At 40.8% G+C, this 17267-nt stretch overlaps 1 protein-coding gene across 1 annotated transcript in view; it reads left to right on the forward strand.

Annotated features, from left to right (window-relative positions):
• The first annotated feature begins 6787 nt into the window (after positions 1-6787).
• Positions 6788-17267, forward strand: part of LOC109323311 (histone-arginine methyltransferase CARM1-like) — a 91623-nt gene continuing 81143 nt past the window's right edge. Inside the window, exon 1 of the mRNA XM_019554747.1 lies at positions 6788-7087. Within this exon, the coding sequence (XP_019410292.1) occupies positions 6925-7087 (163 nt within the window). The 5' untranslated portion in view covers positions 6788-6924. The remainder of the gene's footprint in view (positions 7088-17267) is intronic.

The raw sequence follows: 17267 nt of genomic DNA on the forward strand, positions 1-17267 counted from the left end.
AGAGAGCTCTTGGAGTTTTTCCTTCAGTTCCCAAACCCCCCTTTCTCTCTCTCATTAAGGAGACAAGGAGGGCTGGCAGCCGTGCTTATTCAGAGGACAACTATTGATGGGAGCTAACAGCTATTGATAATGCATTTCTAATAATATTTCTAACAAGCCAACCATTTCAAAATAGGGTGCATCTACACGAGACACTGACTGCACAGTAGCTGAAAAATTCTGCACAGGACTGCATCACAGTGCTAATACTCTACTGCACAGTATTGTTAGGCTACTGTACAATAGCGTCACCTAAAAGAGGTTTGCCAGCACTACTGTGCACAGAGGTGACCCAAGCAGGGTGCAGGGCCTGGGGAAAATCAGCCTGTGCATGGCTCCACCCCTGGATGCAAGGAAGCCGGTGGCAGGTTTAGCAGTGGGGATGGGATGCTGAACAGCCTGAAGTGAAGCTGGCGGCAGCACAGAGTCACCGTGGCTGCTCTGCCTGACTCCACGGAGGCCCCCCAAAACATGGGACGTGGGGCAGTTGCCCCAGTTAGTCCCCCGCCCCCCAGGGACAGCCCTGACTGTGCAGTAACTCCAGTTACTACACATTTTTTTAGTACTTACTAATACAAGTTCTAAATAAATAGGCAGTAACAACTGTACAGTAGCATCTTGTGTAGATGCGCCCAGGGTAAATATGAACTGATTAAAGAAACATTTTTATAGTTAAAATTTAATGTGCTCTCATTTAAAAAAATGCATCTATTTAAAGACAGGTCTATATTAGCACAACCTATTTTATGGCCTAAACTTAATATACTGTAATAAACTAATTCGTTTAAATTAAATTAAATACAATATTCAAGTAGTACATATTGTGCTGCTGAAGTTTTAAAGAAAATCAAACCATTGTACTGAGAAAAATCACTGGTTAAGCACCTGGAACCAAAGTTGACTGAAGTGAAAAACAAACAAACAAAAAACAGCTTTTGACAATGGTAACCACTTTCCCAGGTGCAAAAAAAATATTTCTTCATTTCAATATAGTTCAGTTCAGTAACTGGTTCACTCAGAGCTGAGAAACTGATTTGGAGTTGAAAAGCAGGAATATTTGTTTTTCCCTTCTAATCTGTGAATAGGATGTATGTATGGGAGGCTGAGGTCTACTAGCTCTAAAACCTGAAGGACTCAATAGACAGAAATAATCGGTTCAATTCAAATATATGAACTAAATAATATTTCTGTTACTTAATATAGTGATTTGAATATGTTTTTGATAAACTTTATATCTTTGTATACAGCATATTTAATGTAATTTTGTTTAACAAGTATAAAACGAATTAAAAATGCAGGAGGTCAACTTTTAAAATTAGTTTGAATTTTGATCCAGTTAAATCTGGTAAAAAAAATATCCGGAACCTTTTCTAACATAAAACACATGTAAAAATTAAGATTAGATAAATGTTCGTAACTATGTATTTGCTTAAATGTGTAAATAGTGTTTCTGTCTGGTTAGTACAACATAGTATCAAATTCAATGTGGAGTCCATACTTAGCAACACCTTAATGATTACCAACCAATGAAAATCAGTTTAAGAAATCAACTAAAAATAGAAATGCAAATCAAATTTAAAACTGGTAATTTTAAGTGAAGGTTTCTTGCCTATTTATTTACATCACAATTAATTAAAATTATAATCTACTATTGCTGGGCACAAGTTATTAACAAGGGTAGTTTTTAATGGATCTGCCTATTGTCCTCTCATGTTTCTTACTCCCAGATCTGATAATTAAAGTCTACAAAGAGGCTTAACCTCTTCCCTCATTTCACTCCTTTCCTCCCTTCCCAAACTGAAACAAAATCCAAAAAAGGTGAAAAACATGAATCTCAACTTTCACTCTGTCATACCCATCCAAGTCTGCATTAAGTCAGACTTCCAGGTCTGTAATAACCTGGGTCTTTCTTGTTCCCTTTTTAATATTTGCCCATCTGGGACCTCATGTGGTTTCCATGATTTCTCAACAATAATATCTAATGGCTCTGAAATTACCTTAGATAATTCCTTGAGTACATCCAGTTTGTCCAAATAATCTCTAACCTGTTCTTTACCTACTCTAGGCTGATTATCTTGTCCTAATTCATTGGTTCAGCCAATATCTAGTTCCAAAAGCAGCATTTCTCTAGGTTTTTCTAGGCTTCTGCTACTAGCTGCTCTTTTTTCTATTTGTGTGATGCCTCCCTTGTTTCTTTCATGTACTTACATGCATGTCTTCCCAGAGCAATCCGCAGCAAAGTCCTCTGCCCACACAGTTCTAAATCCGAAGTGGACTGGCGTATGCCTTTGTTTCAGGCAGTGGCATTTGGCTGTATTTTGGTTTGGGTCCCATTCCTCTTTCTTCTATTTAATCTGAATGAAAGATGATTTGTTATACTTGCCAGTTTCAACTAGATATAACCTTCTCTATAACAGCACTATCTGGGTAGACTGGTGATATGCTGAGTCTGCTGACTACCATGTTCTCCAATACTGTGTCTTTGTTTCCTTGTTCTCTCTCATTGGTCTGTTTGTATCTTTTGCTCTTGTCTTATAACTGGATTATAAACCCTTTGGGACAGGGGCCATCTTTCTGGTTTGTGTTTGTATATAACATAGCAGAGTAGCAACCTGATCCATTACCAGGTGCAATATTCATACAAATAATAAAAGTGTAATGTCAACAACAGCCTAGTAGTCTTCAAAGATTCTATGAATTCCCTTACTATAGTTTGCCACTTTCTGTTCATACTTTTTGCTCATCTAGAGTTCAGAATGAGTGACATCCTGAATGCCTTTATCCTTCAGGGAAACCTGCCATAGAAACCTGCAACACTGCTTGTAAGTACTCAGCTTTCTGGTGTCCTTAATTTGTAACATTATAATCCACCATGCTTGCTTTGGGTTCAAGCCCCAGCATTTATTTATCTGCCAAGAGGTTAAGGGACTGATAAGAGGTTAAGGGACTGAGTTACCAAAAAGGATATTTTGTGTTGATTCCACAGACTGTATTACTGCCACAGCTGAAAATTTTTGCCTTGAGTGAGGGTGCATGTAGGAGGCAAGATGGAGCATGGGACTTGCCTAGTGGTCCTGTTCAGAACCAAGGCTCTACACAGATGTACAGTGTCTTGTTTGTTCTCAGGTTTTTAGTAGCAACCTCAGCATATGGAGTTTGAACTATAACAGGAAAGACATCTGTGGGAGAGAAATTGGGAATTATGTCATTTGGAAATGTGAAAAACAACACGTAATTGGTATTTATGTGGCACACTTGCCTTGTGCTGGCTGTCTGCATAAGTGAGGAAATTCACCCAGTATAACATAAGTTGGTATGGTACAAATGTGGCTGTTATCAAAACACATCTTTTGCAAAATAAGCTTCCCTCACAATATTAATAGGAAAACTGAGTGTACTTATAGTCTGTTCATTTAAATAGCAACATTTAAATAGCATTCACATTTAGAAACAAGGAATTACCATTCTAGAAAAAAACAATAATACATCTAATTTTGTATCTCATTTCTGGCAATTGCTCACTCTGGATACTTCACAGGAAGCTGAGGAGAGCAGGGGGAGAAAGCCACATATCTACACATAAAAACCTTTGTATATCCTACAATGTTGTATTTTGGGGATACATTTCTTTCCTGACCTCAGGTAGCTCATTTTATGCCCTGAAGAGTTGATAGTTTTGTCATTTTTAGCATACCATGGGCACCATCACTAGTATCTGTTTATAATATTATAAAAATACTTCTCGTTACTGAAATTAAGCAATTTAAAGGTTTGTCTCCACAGATTTCACTTTGTTACCTTTTAGCACAGTAGCTGTTTTGGAAAGGTAAGGGGGAAAAACAATTCCTTGTATATTTGTTTTTGGTTGCAGGCTGTTATTCTTTTACTAAATGACTACTTTAATATTACTAAAATGAAATATTCTCTTCTGCCTTTGTTGTCATCATAAAATTATTTCTTAATGGGAAATAATTATTCTAGGAAATATAAGCCAACTCCTCCTTTGTCTATATGCCTTCTTGTAAGTTCCTATTAATATTAATGGTAGTTCTACATACACATTAAGAGGAATGTGGAGCCTCCTCAATAAATAGGATTTTTTTGTTGAAGAAAAAAAGGTTTAGCATGCCCATTGCCAGGCTAAAAACTTGAGTTTTCCCCTTTATTTATTAGTTTTAAGCCTACATTTATCATTTGTTTTGGTTTAGTATTTTAAACTGTTAATTTCCTTTCTAAAGTTTTCAGTTCACTTTTAATATCTGCATTACCCTGTTGTACTATCCATGTTCTTAAGGTTCCAGCAAAAACGTCATACTAGTGATGTCTATACGCCTAAAATCATTTTTGATTTATGAAAAATAAAATTAATGCCTACTCTCTGGTGCAGTTTTCTCTTGTGTCGAATTGATCAATATTGTTAGACTATTATCATACAGTTGTTAAATTTGGCAGAGCATTCAATTTAAGCTATTGATTTTGCTTGTAAATTCTACAGTACTGTATATTATTCTGTTGTAATTCAGAACCTAAAACATACACTCAAATTCATATATAAAATTGTCCAACTTTTTAACATTTGGGAATCTAGGTAAATACTTTGTATTATTTGAATTTTCACATGTGAGTTAGCAACTAGATGCAATTCAGTTCTTACTGGCCAACCGCATTTAAAAATTTAAGCCAAAGGATGTGGATGTCTACATTGAAAGGGCTTTGGATCAGACCCTTTTAAAGAGATCTGAACCCTTTCAAGATGCCTGTTGGCATTCCTACTTCATGTGTACTGTACTTGAACAATTAACAGCAAAACAGCATCTCTTACATGGGAGAAAAATTATGTGAATAAACTGTTGAATATATGTTTGCTTGTCCAAGTATTTACTGTAGTGTCATGTTAAAAAAGATTAACTGTATTTTCACAAATAAGCCTGGTTTTCCACTGTGAACTGTTTATTTCCTCAGAATTGTCATTTTCTTTCTTTTGATAGACTATGCTGATGTCTAATACACTGTTCTTCATTTTGCTCTATCTGCAGCTTCAGAGATATTTACTAAGGGGCTCTTAGTCGTGTCAAAGGTTATATCTCTATCTGCATCTAGATGACTGGCTGCTGAGGACAGAGGCCCTGAGTCCATCAACACTTGACTTTACCATCCTGAAAACTGCCACTGATCTTAGTACCTCAAGTTGCCCATTGAAATCCATGGAGCTACACACAGGACCAAAGTTGAACATGTGTTAGTGTTGCAGGAACATTAGTTCAAACAAATGAGTTAGCTGTAGGTGCTAACTGGCCTTATTTCTTGGTTCTGGTAGTTCACAAAGACAAGCCACAGCTCTCGTTTGTACAGTAATGGGAGTCTTTTTAATACAAAGTTATCTCTTCTTTGTCAACCACTTTCTAGGTTCAAGAATATTGACTTTTCCCTACCAGTCCACTGTTTCAGATGCATTATTGTAATTTATTGTCTGCTACAGTAATGTCTAAAAGACCTCATCCACCACATATGCAGCACTTTTAATGTCAAAGCATTTTGCATAGTTCCTTAATTAAACCTCACAACACCTCTCTGAGCCTGGAAGCTGTCCAAAAACCAAAGTCCTAATTTTTTATCTTGTCAAGAGTGAAAGCAGTGCTCATTGGAAACTCTTACAGCAAAATAGTGACATCTCCTGGTCACCACTGCGCTTTCAGTGAGTTGTGAAACAAAGAGGACAAGTGGGAGACCTCAGCCAAGAGGGAGACTGAATTATTTTGGGGTTTAGTAAAGCTGGGCATATGATTATACAAGATCACACAGAAAAAAATCAGTTCAAATGTGATTAGATGAAAATTGCCAGAGAGACAAAGTAACAGTACTATCATGTGTATTTTAATTAATTTTATCTGTATGACTTAAGTCTCTGTGATGCAAAGACTTTTCTGTTTCCTTTGCGCTTGTCAGCAGGCACCCTGGATTTCCAAAAAACTAATACTTGAATCTGGAGATCAGAGACTTCAGTCTGAACAGAGATTTCAACCAGTTCCACAGCCCAGTTCTCTCTTGTCTGCTTCCAAGGGGAATAATAGCAGCCAGGGAAGCTGCTCCTAGATGTTTTGCTGTTTTCAGATGCTAACACTTAAGACTAGGAGCTCTGACCTTAATTGACACCAAGCGCTGAGCATCTCTCTTGCACCACAAAGCTTGTTGGGCCAAGGTGGCAATGTGAACGTGGGTTAGGATTGGGGAGGAATAAAACTAGGATGGAGATTGTAAAGGGCTTCCCAACAGAAACCTTTGTGGCAAGAGTGGGAGACATTTAAGCCTGCCTTGAAGACGAATCTCCAAAGAGGGGGTTGGGATGTGAGGGAGACCTTTGCAGAGAGCTCTGCCTTGAAACAGCAGGGCAAGCTGTCTTTTGCCACCCTCCTCCCCCTCAAAAAAAAGAAAAAAAAAAGGCCTGGTGTCCAAGCCAGCCAAGTGTAGCCACCTGGGCGGCCAGGAGATGTCACTGCTTTGCTGCGAGAGCACAGTCTTTCCCAACCACTTCTCACCCCCAGCCCCCTTCATCTGGTGGCAAATTGTTAGTGGCTGAGAAAGATTGAAGGGGGGGAGAGAGAAGGGGAGAAGATTGTGTTGCAAATGCCAGGGAGAACCAGGAGGTGTCTCAGATGTGGGACTTGTTTATCACTCAAACCTGCCCACCGGGGTCTCCCCCCCCCCGCTCCTCCTCAGCAGCCTGGCTTGGTTTTTTTTTTGTTTTTTTTTTTCCCCTTCCTTCCTTCCCTTTCCCCTTCTCTCGCTGCTCCGAGAGGCAGCAGGAGCGGTGGCAGCTCCGGCGGCGGCAGCAGCCCGCGCTCGGCCGCAGCGGCAGGCAGGGCGCGGCGGGGAGGGGGCTCCGCCATGGCTGCTCCCGCCCCCCAGCCCCTGCGCTGCAGCGTGAAGCTGCTCTTCCTGGGCGAGGAGCAGCTCCGCGGGGGGCTGCCGCTCTCCAGCCCCGGCCAGCGAGCCCTCCAGCTGGCGCTGCAGCCGGGAGAGGAGGAGGCAGACGTGACTGTGACAGACGGTTAAGTACTGAGCCCAGCGGGGCGGGTGGCGGCTGCTGCCTGCCGGCCCCCCGCGCCCGGGGGTGCAGTGCCCCGGCCCCGCAGTGCCGCGCAGCGCTGCCCCTCCCGGGCTCCTCCTGCCGTGGGCCACGGGCTGAGGCAGCCAGCTCCCCCCCCCGGATTGGTTTTTAGTGGGCAAAAGGAAGTTGCCCCCCCGCGTTTGGTCCAGGGGGGCATCAGCAGGGCGCTGCGCAGAGGGCCGCGGGCTGGGTGCTTGAGAGGTACCGACCTCTGGGGCAGCTGGGCGCGGGCCAGGGCTCTTCTGTTCACAAGGCCCTAGGGCCTGGAGAAGGTGAGACCGAGGGGGATTTGATAGCCGCCCTCCGCTGCCCGCCGGGCGGCTCCGGGGGATGGAGCCGGGCTGTTCTCGGTGGCGGCAGGTGACCGAGCAAGGGGCGCAAGGGAAGTTTAGGCTGGGTGTTAGGGGAAACTTGTTCATTAGAAAAGTAATAAAGCACTGGAACAGGTCACCCAGAGGGGTGGTGGCATCTCCATCCTTGGAGGTTTTGAAGACCCGGCTAGACAAAGCCTTAGCCGGGATGATCTAGTGGGGGATGGTCCTGCTTTGAGAAGGGGGTTGCACTAGATGTCCTCCCAACCCTCGTTGTCTCTGATTCTGGGTGCTGCTGTCATAGACCTAATAAACTAATAATGCCACAGCGATGAGCAAGGTATAAATGCCTCCTTGATCAACATACTGAAGGTGGGCATGGAGCTCTGTTTGTTTGGCCCGTACCAAACACACTGATGACAGGTGGGAAGTGATGTGTGTCCTCTGGCAGTGTTTTACCAAACACAGTTCTTGCCCTGGCTTTCGGAAAATCATGACTGTTGTATGCTGGTGAATAGCAAACGTGGGCTTTTTCATCTCAAAAAACATATTTTTTGAAGGAGAAGCACAGGCCAGATTTTTCTCCCCAGAGCTTTGAAGATATAGTTGAGCGCCATGGAATTTTTAACTTAGAAAAGGTCTTTGCTTAACTTCATATCCGGAGGATGAGACCTTAATTTCTTGAGCCTCACACCAATGCATAGCTATAACTTCACAGTAGTGTTGATGCTAAAGCATGCTGGTTCCTTATGTCAGCCTGGTTACAGTGGTGCAAAGAGGGATTAAATCAAAGCCATTTCCAATCATGGCTAGCTGTGCTGTTCCAGTAATTTCATAAACAAAACCTAAGAAAATTATGTTTCTCTCTAGACAGTATGAACTATAGAGATTAGCTCTCCAATCTTTTTTTTTTGCTTGCAAAAGTCATATGCTATTTTAGGGTTCGCAAAGGGCAAACGCAAAAGGCAGATGTAAAGTCCTGAGAATATCTATGAAAGCACAGTTTGATCACTCTGTCCCATGTGGTTGTTCCCTGATTCATATGCATTTGTAGCTTAGTAATTGAGCTATTACACAAAAGTAAATAGATAGACTCTTTTGGGCCTGAGGTAGGCAGAGGTACAAGACATATTTTGAAAATGTAATAACTACTGGAGGAAATAATAATGTAACGATCAAGTGCTGTCAGCTAGGAAAACGTGCTAACACTGAGCCCAGTCTGCAAAGCATTTTTAACTTCTGCTGTAATTTTCAGTAGCACTTTACAAGACTGGGCTGAAACATTGCTGAAGGAGCATGTAGAACCAGATGGGTCATGAGTGCAAATTAATCAGAGCTCATGCAAACTGTTAGTGGGCATTTGTCCATTTTTCCCAGACTCATGGAGCTGGGCATTTTGGTGGAAGGGGATGACACAAATCGACCACAACTAAGACTAGCAGGATGAGGTGGACTGGGATGTTGGAGTCCATTGTCTGGAAGATAGAACACCAACTATTTGGCCAGTTATATCTTGTATGCTTCTAATATGTTCAGCTTTTATGAGTAATGAAAAATCATCAGTTAATGTAAGGTGGGGGGGTAAAATCTGAAGTTAACAAATATTTAAATGGGAAAGGATCACATGTAACACAACTCAAAACTTGGAAATACAATGGGCATGTCGTTTTACTCAAGCTCAGGCTTTTAAACGTACTTTGACATCTGGAATGATCCCCAAACCGTTCTGTGCCTAGCTTGTCTCTGTGCTTTTGATGACTTTCACTGATCTGTACCTGTGCTGTCATACTAAGTTAAAATGAGTGCTTGCCTCTTCTGGGTGATGCTTTAGGAGAACTGAGACCTGATAATCTCAACCTTCACCTGTCAAAGGTGGTTTCTATTCAGGCAAGTAGGTGCACTTGGTTTCACTAAGAACTACTTAAGAATGTGGATCAAGTCTGAACTTACTAAGGGCTCGGTCATGGCTTTTGGCTCATATTAGTTCAGTGTAGTTCAGAGGGGAGTACACCTCTCTTTTGGGGAACAGAAAGCTCTCCTTCACACACCTTTATGCCCTCGTTCCTCATACTAAAACATTCATGCTATAGCCAGACAGTATATCAGACTAGGTGTAAAGTGAGATTAGTTTTACAGGCACATGGCAGTTCTATCATTTGCTGCCTGAGCAGTTACTGTATTAGGGGAGAGATTAAGGTTGCAAAGAGTTCTATTATATGCCCTATTTTTAGACTCATAACTTTGGCAGTCAAAACTGATTGGCTCTGAAAATTGCTTGAGTTTATTCTGAAGCATGAGGAGAATTTTTTTGTGAAGTGGTCAGTCATCCTATGGGGTTTTCTTCTTCAGATGCAAGTTATTTAGAAAAGAAATGTTCTTTTTTTTCCATGTCTCAGCAGCTCAATAAAGAATTTTTAGTACCATTTTACTTTCTAAATGATCAAAACTTCTTCCAAAGATGTGCACAAACTATGTTTGAAATAAAAATAGTTGTAATTCAACATAGTTATTAATGGTTCTGTAACCAATTATAATTGGTAGCAATTTGTATACGAGTTATTTTTCTCTCTCTGGTAGCTGGTTGCAGCTTACAGTAAATATTAAGGTTCTTGCTGTGCTTCATAAATGTAAACAGCTTTTTCTACAGTTAAGCTGTAGCTTTTCCGGTGCTACAGAACTAGGTTTCTATTCTGAGCTTTTATAGATTTTTGTAGTTTATTTAGTAATTGTATACTGTGTAGCAATAATTTTGTTGCAGAATGGTGCGCACATTTTTTTTCATTGAAGTGTAAAGGAAAATTGGTCAAGCTGTCTTTAAATTATAGATCATTAAAAATTACCCTGAGTATAGAGGAACTCTGAAAGCAGCAGATCTGTAGTGAAGTTGGCAATCAGGGCTCCATTATAAGTCTTATAATAACACCTATTTAATCTACAGAGGTTCTTGTACTGTATTCATCAGCCTTGTATCTGAGTGTGTTCCAGTAGTGCATTAAGCAAAGTTGTTAACATCTGTCGTGTATGTGTATGTGCATTCTATCATTGTTTCTCCATAGATGAGAAAGAAGTGTGTGCAGCAAAATGCCTTGTTTTAGAAAATTTGTAACAGAGCATAACTGGGCAGTTCCGCGGTCTGGTTGGGAGCAGCTCCTGGGGCAGCGGACGCTGCTGCTCATGGTGAGGCCGAGAGAGCAGCAGCTGATATTTTTGCACCCCTGTAAAGCCAGTGTTCATGGCTGATGCCTCAGTTGTGCCCTCCCCAATTTTTAATTATGGTACTGGGTTTTTTTAGTAATGGAGTAATACAGGCACTCATTTGCTATGTTTTGTGCGAGAAGACAAGATCAAATAAATGTTGCTTGCATTGGGAGAGAAAGGTGGCCAAGTTTGTAATAGTCTGCAGTTCCTGCGGGAGTTCATTCAACAGTCTTGAACTAGCCCCCAAAAAAGCTCTATCACCTGCTTATCCTTATTACAGACAGTTCTACTGTGCCAAAAGAGTGACTACTAAGTTGCATACAGAAAGTGATTTTGTGATTACAAAAATATTTATTTGGAGTACTGGAACGGTTTTTGATATGCCAGTATTAAGTTATGCATGATATTTAAATGACACGTACTTGAATTTTTAGTCAGTGTATGTTTTTTGGGGGGGTCCTGCTAGCTAAGAGCAGCTTGACTGCAATTCTTTAAAATCTACATCATTACATGCCACTGACATATAAAACATATGCTAATTATACTTGAGCATTTACATTTATTTGTAAATATTTGCCTTGTAGATTAAATATATACGGCATATCGGTGTGTGTGAAGTCTGCTTGGGGACATGTGAGAACACTGTAGACCCTGCCATGTCATAGTATAAGAGCTAAGACAGAGCAAGCTATGATCAGTGAGAACCTATAGGACTCCAAAGCCTGAAGTCCCGCGCAGGTCAGAATTCTTCTGAGAAATACGAAATACGGGACAACAAAGACTTGTAGAGACATGCCCAAACTGCAGGTTGGAAGCATGCATGTTGGCTGATAGAAGAAGAGAGACAGAGGAACTTTGTTCTGCATTAGCCTTGTAGGTTTTAGGTTATGTTGTGTTAACCTTTTTCTTTTCAGAAAGAGAAAAGAAAATCAGCTATGACTATGATATTGCTTAGGTATATATATAGGGCAAAGGATGTGATACTTAACAAAGTTGTCAGGTTTTTTTTGACTATATTGCTAGTTGGTATATGGTTTAACAGATGAGCTATAGACAAGGATTCAGAAATTTTTTCTGTTCCCACGTTGGCCACTGGTTTGGTGGTGTCAGCAACAGTTACAAAGCATTGGGAAGTTGTGAGTTATTAAAGTTAGTGTATGTTCACTTATGTGTTTGCTTCCTGATCTGTACAGTGGGAATAACAATACTGACTTATTTTTGTAAAGTGATTTGAGACTAGCAGATGAAAAGCCAGATATAAATTAAGGGGATGGGGTGGGGGGTTGTTATTTATCAATAGTCTATATAAGTGCATATTTACATGAGAAGGTAGGCAAATGGATTTGAATATTAATCTACCTTTTCAGTGTTCAGAAATCATTTGGATGAGTATAAGTATATAACCTATAGTTATTTTTGGAATGGGTGATCTTAAGTCTCTGTCCATTTATGTAAGATACCCACTATCCATCCAAAAGGATTACATACTTATTAACTGTAGCACCTTAAAACTGGGTGGTACACCTTTAAATAATATGGGTGTACTCTAGTGAGCCTTTTGGGCCACATCCAGATGAATTTGGCCATGTGGTATGTGGCACCGCAAACACATCTGTGGTGCCACATACTGCAAGTTTAGTTGTTCTCCACGCTGCAAGGGAGCAGCGTGGGGTTGGGGGATGGGGGGTGTTGACCCCTGGATGTCCAATGGTCAAAAAAATCCAGTAAAAAAAAGAAAAGCAGCAGTATGTCCTGCCCAAAACCAGAGTCTGTGCCAGAGCCACACTCTGGATGCCCGCCAGGCTCCGAGCTGCAGGATTGCCAGGGCTGCAGCCCTGGAAGGCCCCCAGGACTCCCAGGTAAGGCTGCTGGGGCCAGCCCAGTGCTGGCTCCAGCCTCCCCTACCCCACCCAGGGTAACCTGCCATGTGCCAGAGGGCATATAACACAGTAGTTCCCTGGAGACAACTAGTGGGGGCACGAGGTGCGCTGCTGCTAGTTGTCCCTGGGGAACCAAATGTCCATGCATGTGTGGACACAGCCTTGATCCTTATTGAAGCCACCAGAGCCTTACAGGGGTAGTAGAGTAGCCTCATGAACAATACTGGGTATTCTGATTTAAAAAAAACAAAAAACCCCACAAACAAACCCAAACTTTTCCCACAAATTAGGCAGTGAAGATAAGTCAGGAGAGGACCTGAGCGAGTGCTTGGGGAGAGCTGTTCTGGAGGAGGTACCTATGACGTCAGAGGTGTAGTTAGCCTGAAATTCAGACATAGGCACCTATTATAATTATTTGGATTGTTATAACTGTTTGCTTCCACTACTCTACTACAAGGGTCCTAAGGGGCAAACTGTAAACCCAGAGTGCCCTCAAGGTTGGAACTCTTAAGCAAGTGTAATCTTAAATAGCTCGAGATACTGGGGGGTTACTAGCGGTCTTGAAAAACCTTGGACAGTTGAGCCAGAAGGTCCCATGTTTGTAAAGGGGTAGCAGATAGCGACTCTACAACCAGGAAATGTGCCAGGGAAGTCAAGAAAACAGCAAAAGCTGCAGGCTACCTGGATGGTGGGAAGCTATAGAACAAAGGCCTAGTATACTGTATTCCTAACACTGCAGTCTGTTTCTTGGTATATAAATAAGTAGCTGCCTTTATCTTTAAGGCTAGCAAAGTTTTGATCAGATTTTTCGTGTAAATCTTTTTTTTTTTTTTTTTTTTAAGAGATTAGACATTTCCAGTTTTGCCTCCCTCAGAAGCATTGAGTGTTGACTGCAGCCAGGGCTGGGGGTTTTGACCGGGGTGTGCCAGTGCTTCTGTTGGGACTAAAAAATGTGGACGTTCCTGTTTAAAGGTTCATACTCCTCCACTCAGGATCAGACTGATGACTATATTTAGGATCAGGAAGGGATTTTACCTTATGGTCAGATTGGCAGTAGCATAATGTTAGAGACGGGGATGGGGAAGGATGGAGGAGGAGTGGGGCAGCAGCTCCAGGTGCCAACTTTGTGAGCTTGCCAAAATGGCATATCCCTGGGGAGTCCATACCTTGGTGGCATCAGCAGTCACATGCAGGTGCTATGGCAGCTGCAGCTGGATGCATGGACACCATGCTGCTGCTGTAGTGCAACAACTAAGGTGGGCAAAAACACCACTGCAGAAGGGGGACCTTTTTTGTCCCTATAATAGGTAAGACTCCTGGGCCACTTCATGCTGCCATCCCTGGTTTCAGCACACTTTCCATCCAAGTGCTCAAAGGCTCCCATGTACTCTACCCTGCTTTCCAGCAGAGTTTGCCCAGGGTGCAAACACTGCTAGTTATGCCTCTGCAGATTACCATGGGCTGTGGGAGCTCTTGCCTTACTCTGTAGCAGGTAACTTGGTAGTCTTCCTTGGAGCTCTCAAGTATATTTTAACAATCTCCAGTCCTTGGAGTGGCAGGACATTGACAGTACTCTCATCCCCCTGCTTTACTTGTGGCAGGGTAGGGTGTCCTTGGTGTTTTGGGGCAACATGCCTTGTAGTTGTGTGATAGGGTTGTTTTGTAGTTTTAAGAACAGGTTAGACAAACACTTACATAGGATAGTTTAGAGAAGGATGATCCTACCTTGAGCTGAGGGTTAGAAAAGAAGACCTCCTGAAATCGCTTCCAGGCTTGCTTTTTCTGTGATTTTAATTTACAGAGTCACGTTATTATCGTTTGGTTTAGAAATGTTAGACAAATTACACAGACAGGGTTGGGAGAGGATGAAAGCTAAGTGAAGACTATGTGGTAACATAATTTGAAATATTTTAAAATAGTTAAAAATATTGTATCCTTTCCTATCCAAACTACAACAATTTTGTCACGTGCTGTTTCTACTTCATATGCACATAACTGTGATGAAAGACCATTAGCTGCTATTTTTGTGAAATCATGGTTTTGAATTTTTTCTGCTCTTTCAGATTACTCTGTAACAATTAAAATGAGCGTTAATGCCTACAGTGCAAAAATAGAGTAACATTTTTCGGAAGCTTGAAATTAAAATTTCTTTTCTAGCCCCCATCAACTTGGTTTGGCAAAAAAAAAATGTTTACTTTTGTCCTTTTACAAATACAGCTGAACTAAATTTGCTCCGAGCTTGATTCTGCAGGGTGCAGAGTACTACTATGAGGCGGTGAAAACCATCAACTCCATTAACAGGAAATCGGTGCTGGGCACCTTGCAGGATTAAGCCCACGGTGCCTTCATGCCAAAAGAAAGCTGCAGCTCTGAATAGGATTCGTTAACTAATTGCTGCTACAGCCACTTATTTCTAACACGAATAGAAGGTCTGTGGAAATGCATATTGCATCTACTGTTCACTAGATGAATTCATTTTGATTGGTGTTGCTACAAGGGAAAATAAAGCTCCTGTCATTTTGTTAGGTTAGTTTTATGAGAAAACAGTAAAACTAGCGAACCAGGACAGCATAAATCACAGTGTGTTTTCTGGCTTTAAAGGATGTCTAGAAAAAATGCAACCATACTATCTAAAATATTTCTATTTAATTATATTCAAAATAAATTAAAGCATAATAGCTTTAATATTGGAAAGATTTTTCTTCAAGTTACCTGTCTGCCCCAATGTATAGTAGCCAAATGGCAACTGGATGATGTGGCTTGTTTGTTCTGACCAATAAGAACATTTCGTCTAAATACTTTTTTTCCCTCCTCCTCCTTTCACTCTGTCTCTATCTGCATTAAACTATTTGCTTTATTCAAAGAGGTCTAATGATACAGAGACTGTTAGCCTAATATTCAGTTCTCAAATTATTCATAGTTGAAAAGGATTTAGAAGGATTTGGAACAATTGGTTCTTTGTGTTTTTGCTCTTTGTGTTTGTGTTGTGCAAGTTTTTGGTGGAGAGAAAATACAAACTGTGTAAACTCTAGAGTCCCTTCTTGAAGATAAGTTGCATATATTTTTCTTTTATAGATCAGTGTTAGAACATGTTTTTTTCTATTTGATAATTTAATTTTTTAACTATTTATCAGCTCTTAAAAGAAATAAGGGCTTCCAAAAAAAGTACTGAATTTATATTATAGTAAATAGAACATTGACAAAAATATTTTAAGTATGAATGGATTTTTGGTTAATTGCATATGTATTGCACAGAACTAATTCTGTATCAAATGTTATCAAGTCAAAGATGTACTTGTTTTGAAGTCTTATAAATTCTCAATATTGATGAGTCTCCCTATAGTCTTCCTTGAAAGGTCTATAAAATTGGGTCTCAGAGGAAACATCAGGAAATATTTAAGCTCCTTTTTCCTTTTAATTATTTTTGTTTGAAAAAAAACAAATCCGCAAGTTCTTAGAGTATTTTAAATTGAGGCTGAATTCTACTCCTTCCTCTCTCAAAATAATTTAAAGGAAGACATTAAAAGCACTTTGTTTGGATAAACCAGGATTAATATTTTCATCTGAAAATGTCTTGGGTAGGATCTTTTTTTCAAGCCTGTTACTCTAAATTTGGAGACCTTAAACTCGCTTTCCAGGACCTTCAGCCTATGCTGTACCACAGCATTATCCTGTACTTTTCTAGCTGTGTAAATCCATTATAACTTAACTGCAGTTCTTAATTATACCTTTTAAATCATTTTCTTTCTGTTCTACTGCAGCTTCCAAATTTTCAGTCGTAAGCAAATTGGATCCAACTTTTGATCCATTTTCAATGAGGCATTATAAATCATTTTAAGGTTATAAATCACCTACCCCCCGTGGACTCACTCATGTGCCCAAAGAAGGAGATGGCAAAACTCACATTAAATTAAAAGGTGTTGGATTGTGTCCCGTTAGTGAGAGATGGCAAACTTATTGACTAGCTAGACGGGAAGAAAAAGGGTGGAGGAAAGGTGGATCAGCTATCTCAGAAGTTACGTTGACTTTAAAGAAATTCTTTCCCCCTCACCTCAGCCAGCACTGAGGATTGTAGGCCAGGTGTAAAGTTAGGCAAAACCTGGTATAAAATTAGGGAAAAGGATAAGTATATAATATGCAGGAAGCATGGAATATGTGTAGGGTTCCTATACCTTCTATTGATTGTTAGAACAATTATAATAAATATAATAATTTCTCATCTTGAAATATTAATTGCTGCAAGCTAGGTTGAGACCACCAACTCATTCCCACGGCACTGCATTCTTGGAATGATGACTTTTAGACCCTGCTGACGTGGGGTGAACATGTACAGTTGGGCTTGAGGGATAAACCTCATGTTTTATTAGCACGCTCCCATGTCATTAAGTTATCTGTGTTAAGTGCCTCTTACTTTGATGGACTGAACTATGCTTTCTCCCACTAAGAATACATTTAGACTGTAGTTATGTCATAAGACTAGTGAAATAAAGTAATTTAGTTATAAACTGAGAACCAAATTCACCAAGTATGGGCATAAAATCATAGAACTAGGGTCGAAGGGACCTTGTGGATCTTCAAGTCCGACCCCCGGCCTGGGCAGGAGAAAAAACTGGGCTCAAATGATCCCAGCTAGGTAGGCATCAAGCCTTCTTTTAAAGACCCCCAGGGTAGGAGCCAGCACCACTTCCCTTGGAAGTTGGTTCCAGATCCTAGCCGCCCTGACAGTGAAGT

This window comes from Crocodylus porosus, unplaced genomic scaffold (assembly GCF_001723895.1).
Source record: "Crocodylus porosus isolate Cpor-Errol unplaced genomic scaffold, CroPor_comp1, whole genome shotgun sequence".
Lineage (NCBI taxonomy): Eukaryota > Metazoa > Chordata > Crocodylia > Crocodylidae > Crocodylus > Crocodylus porosus.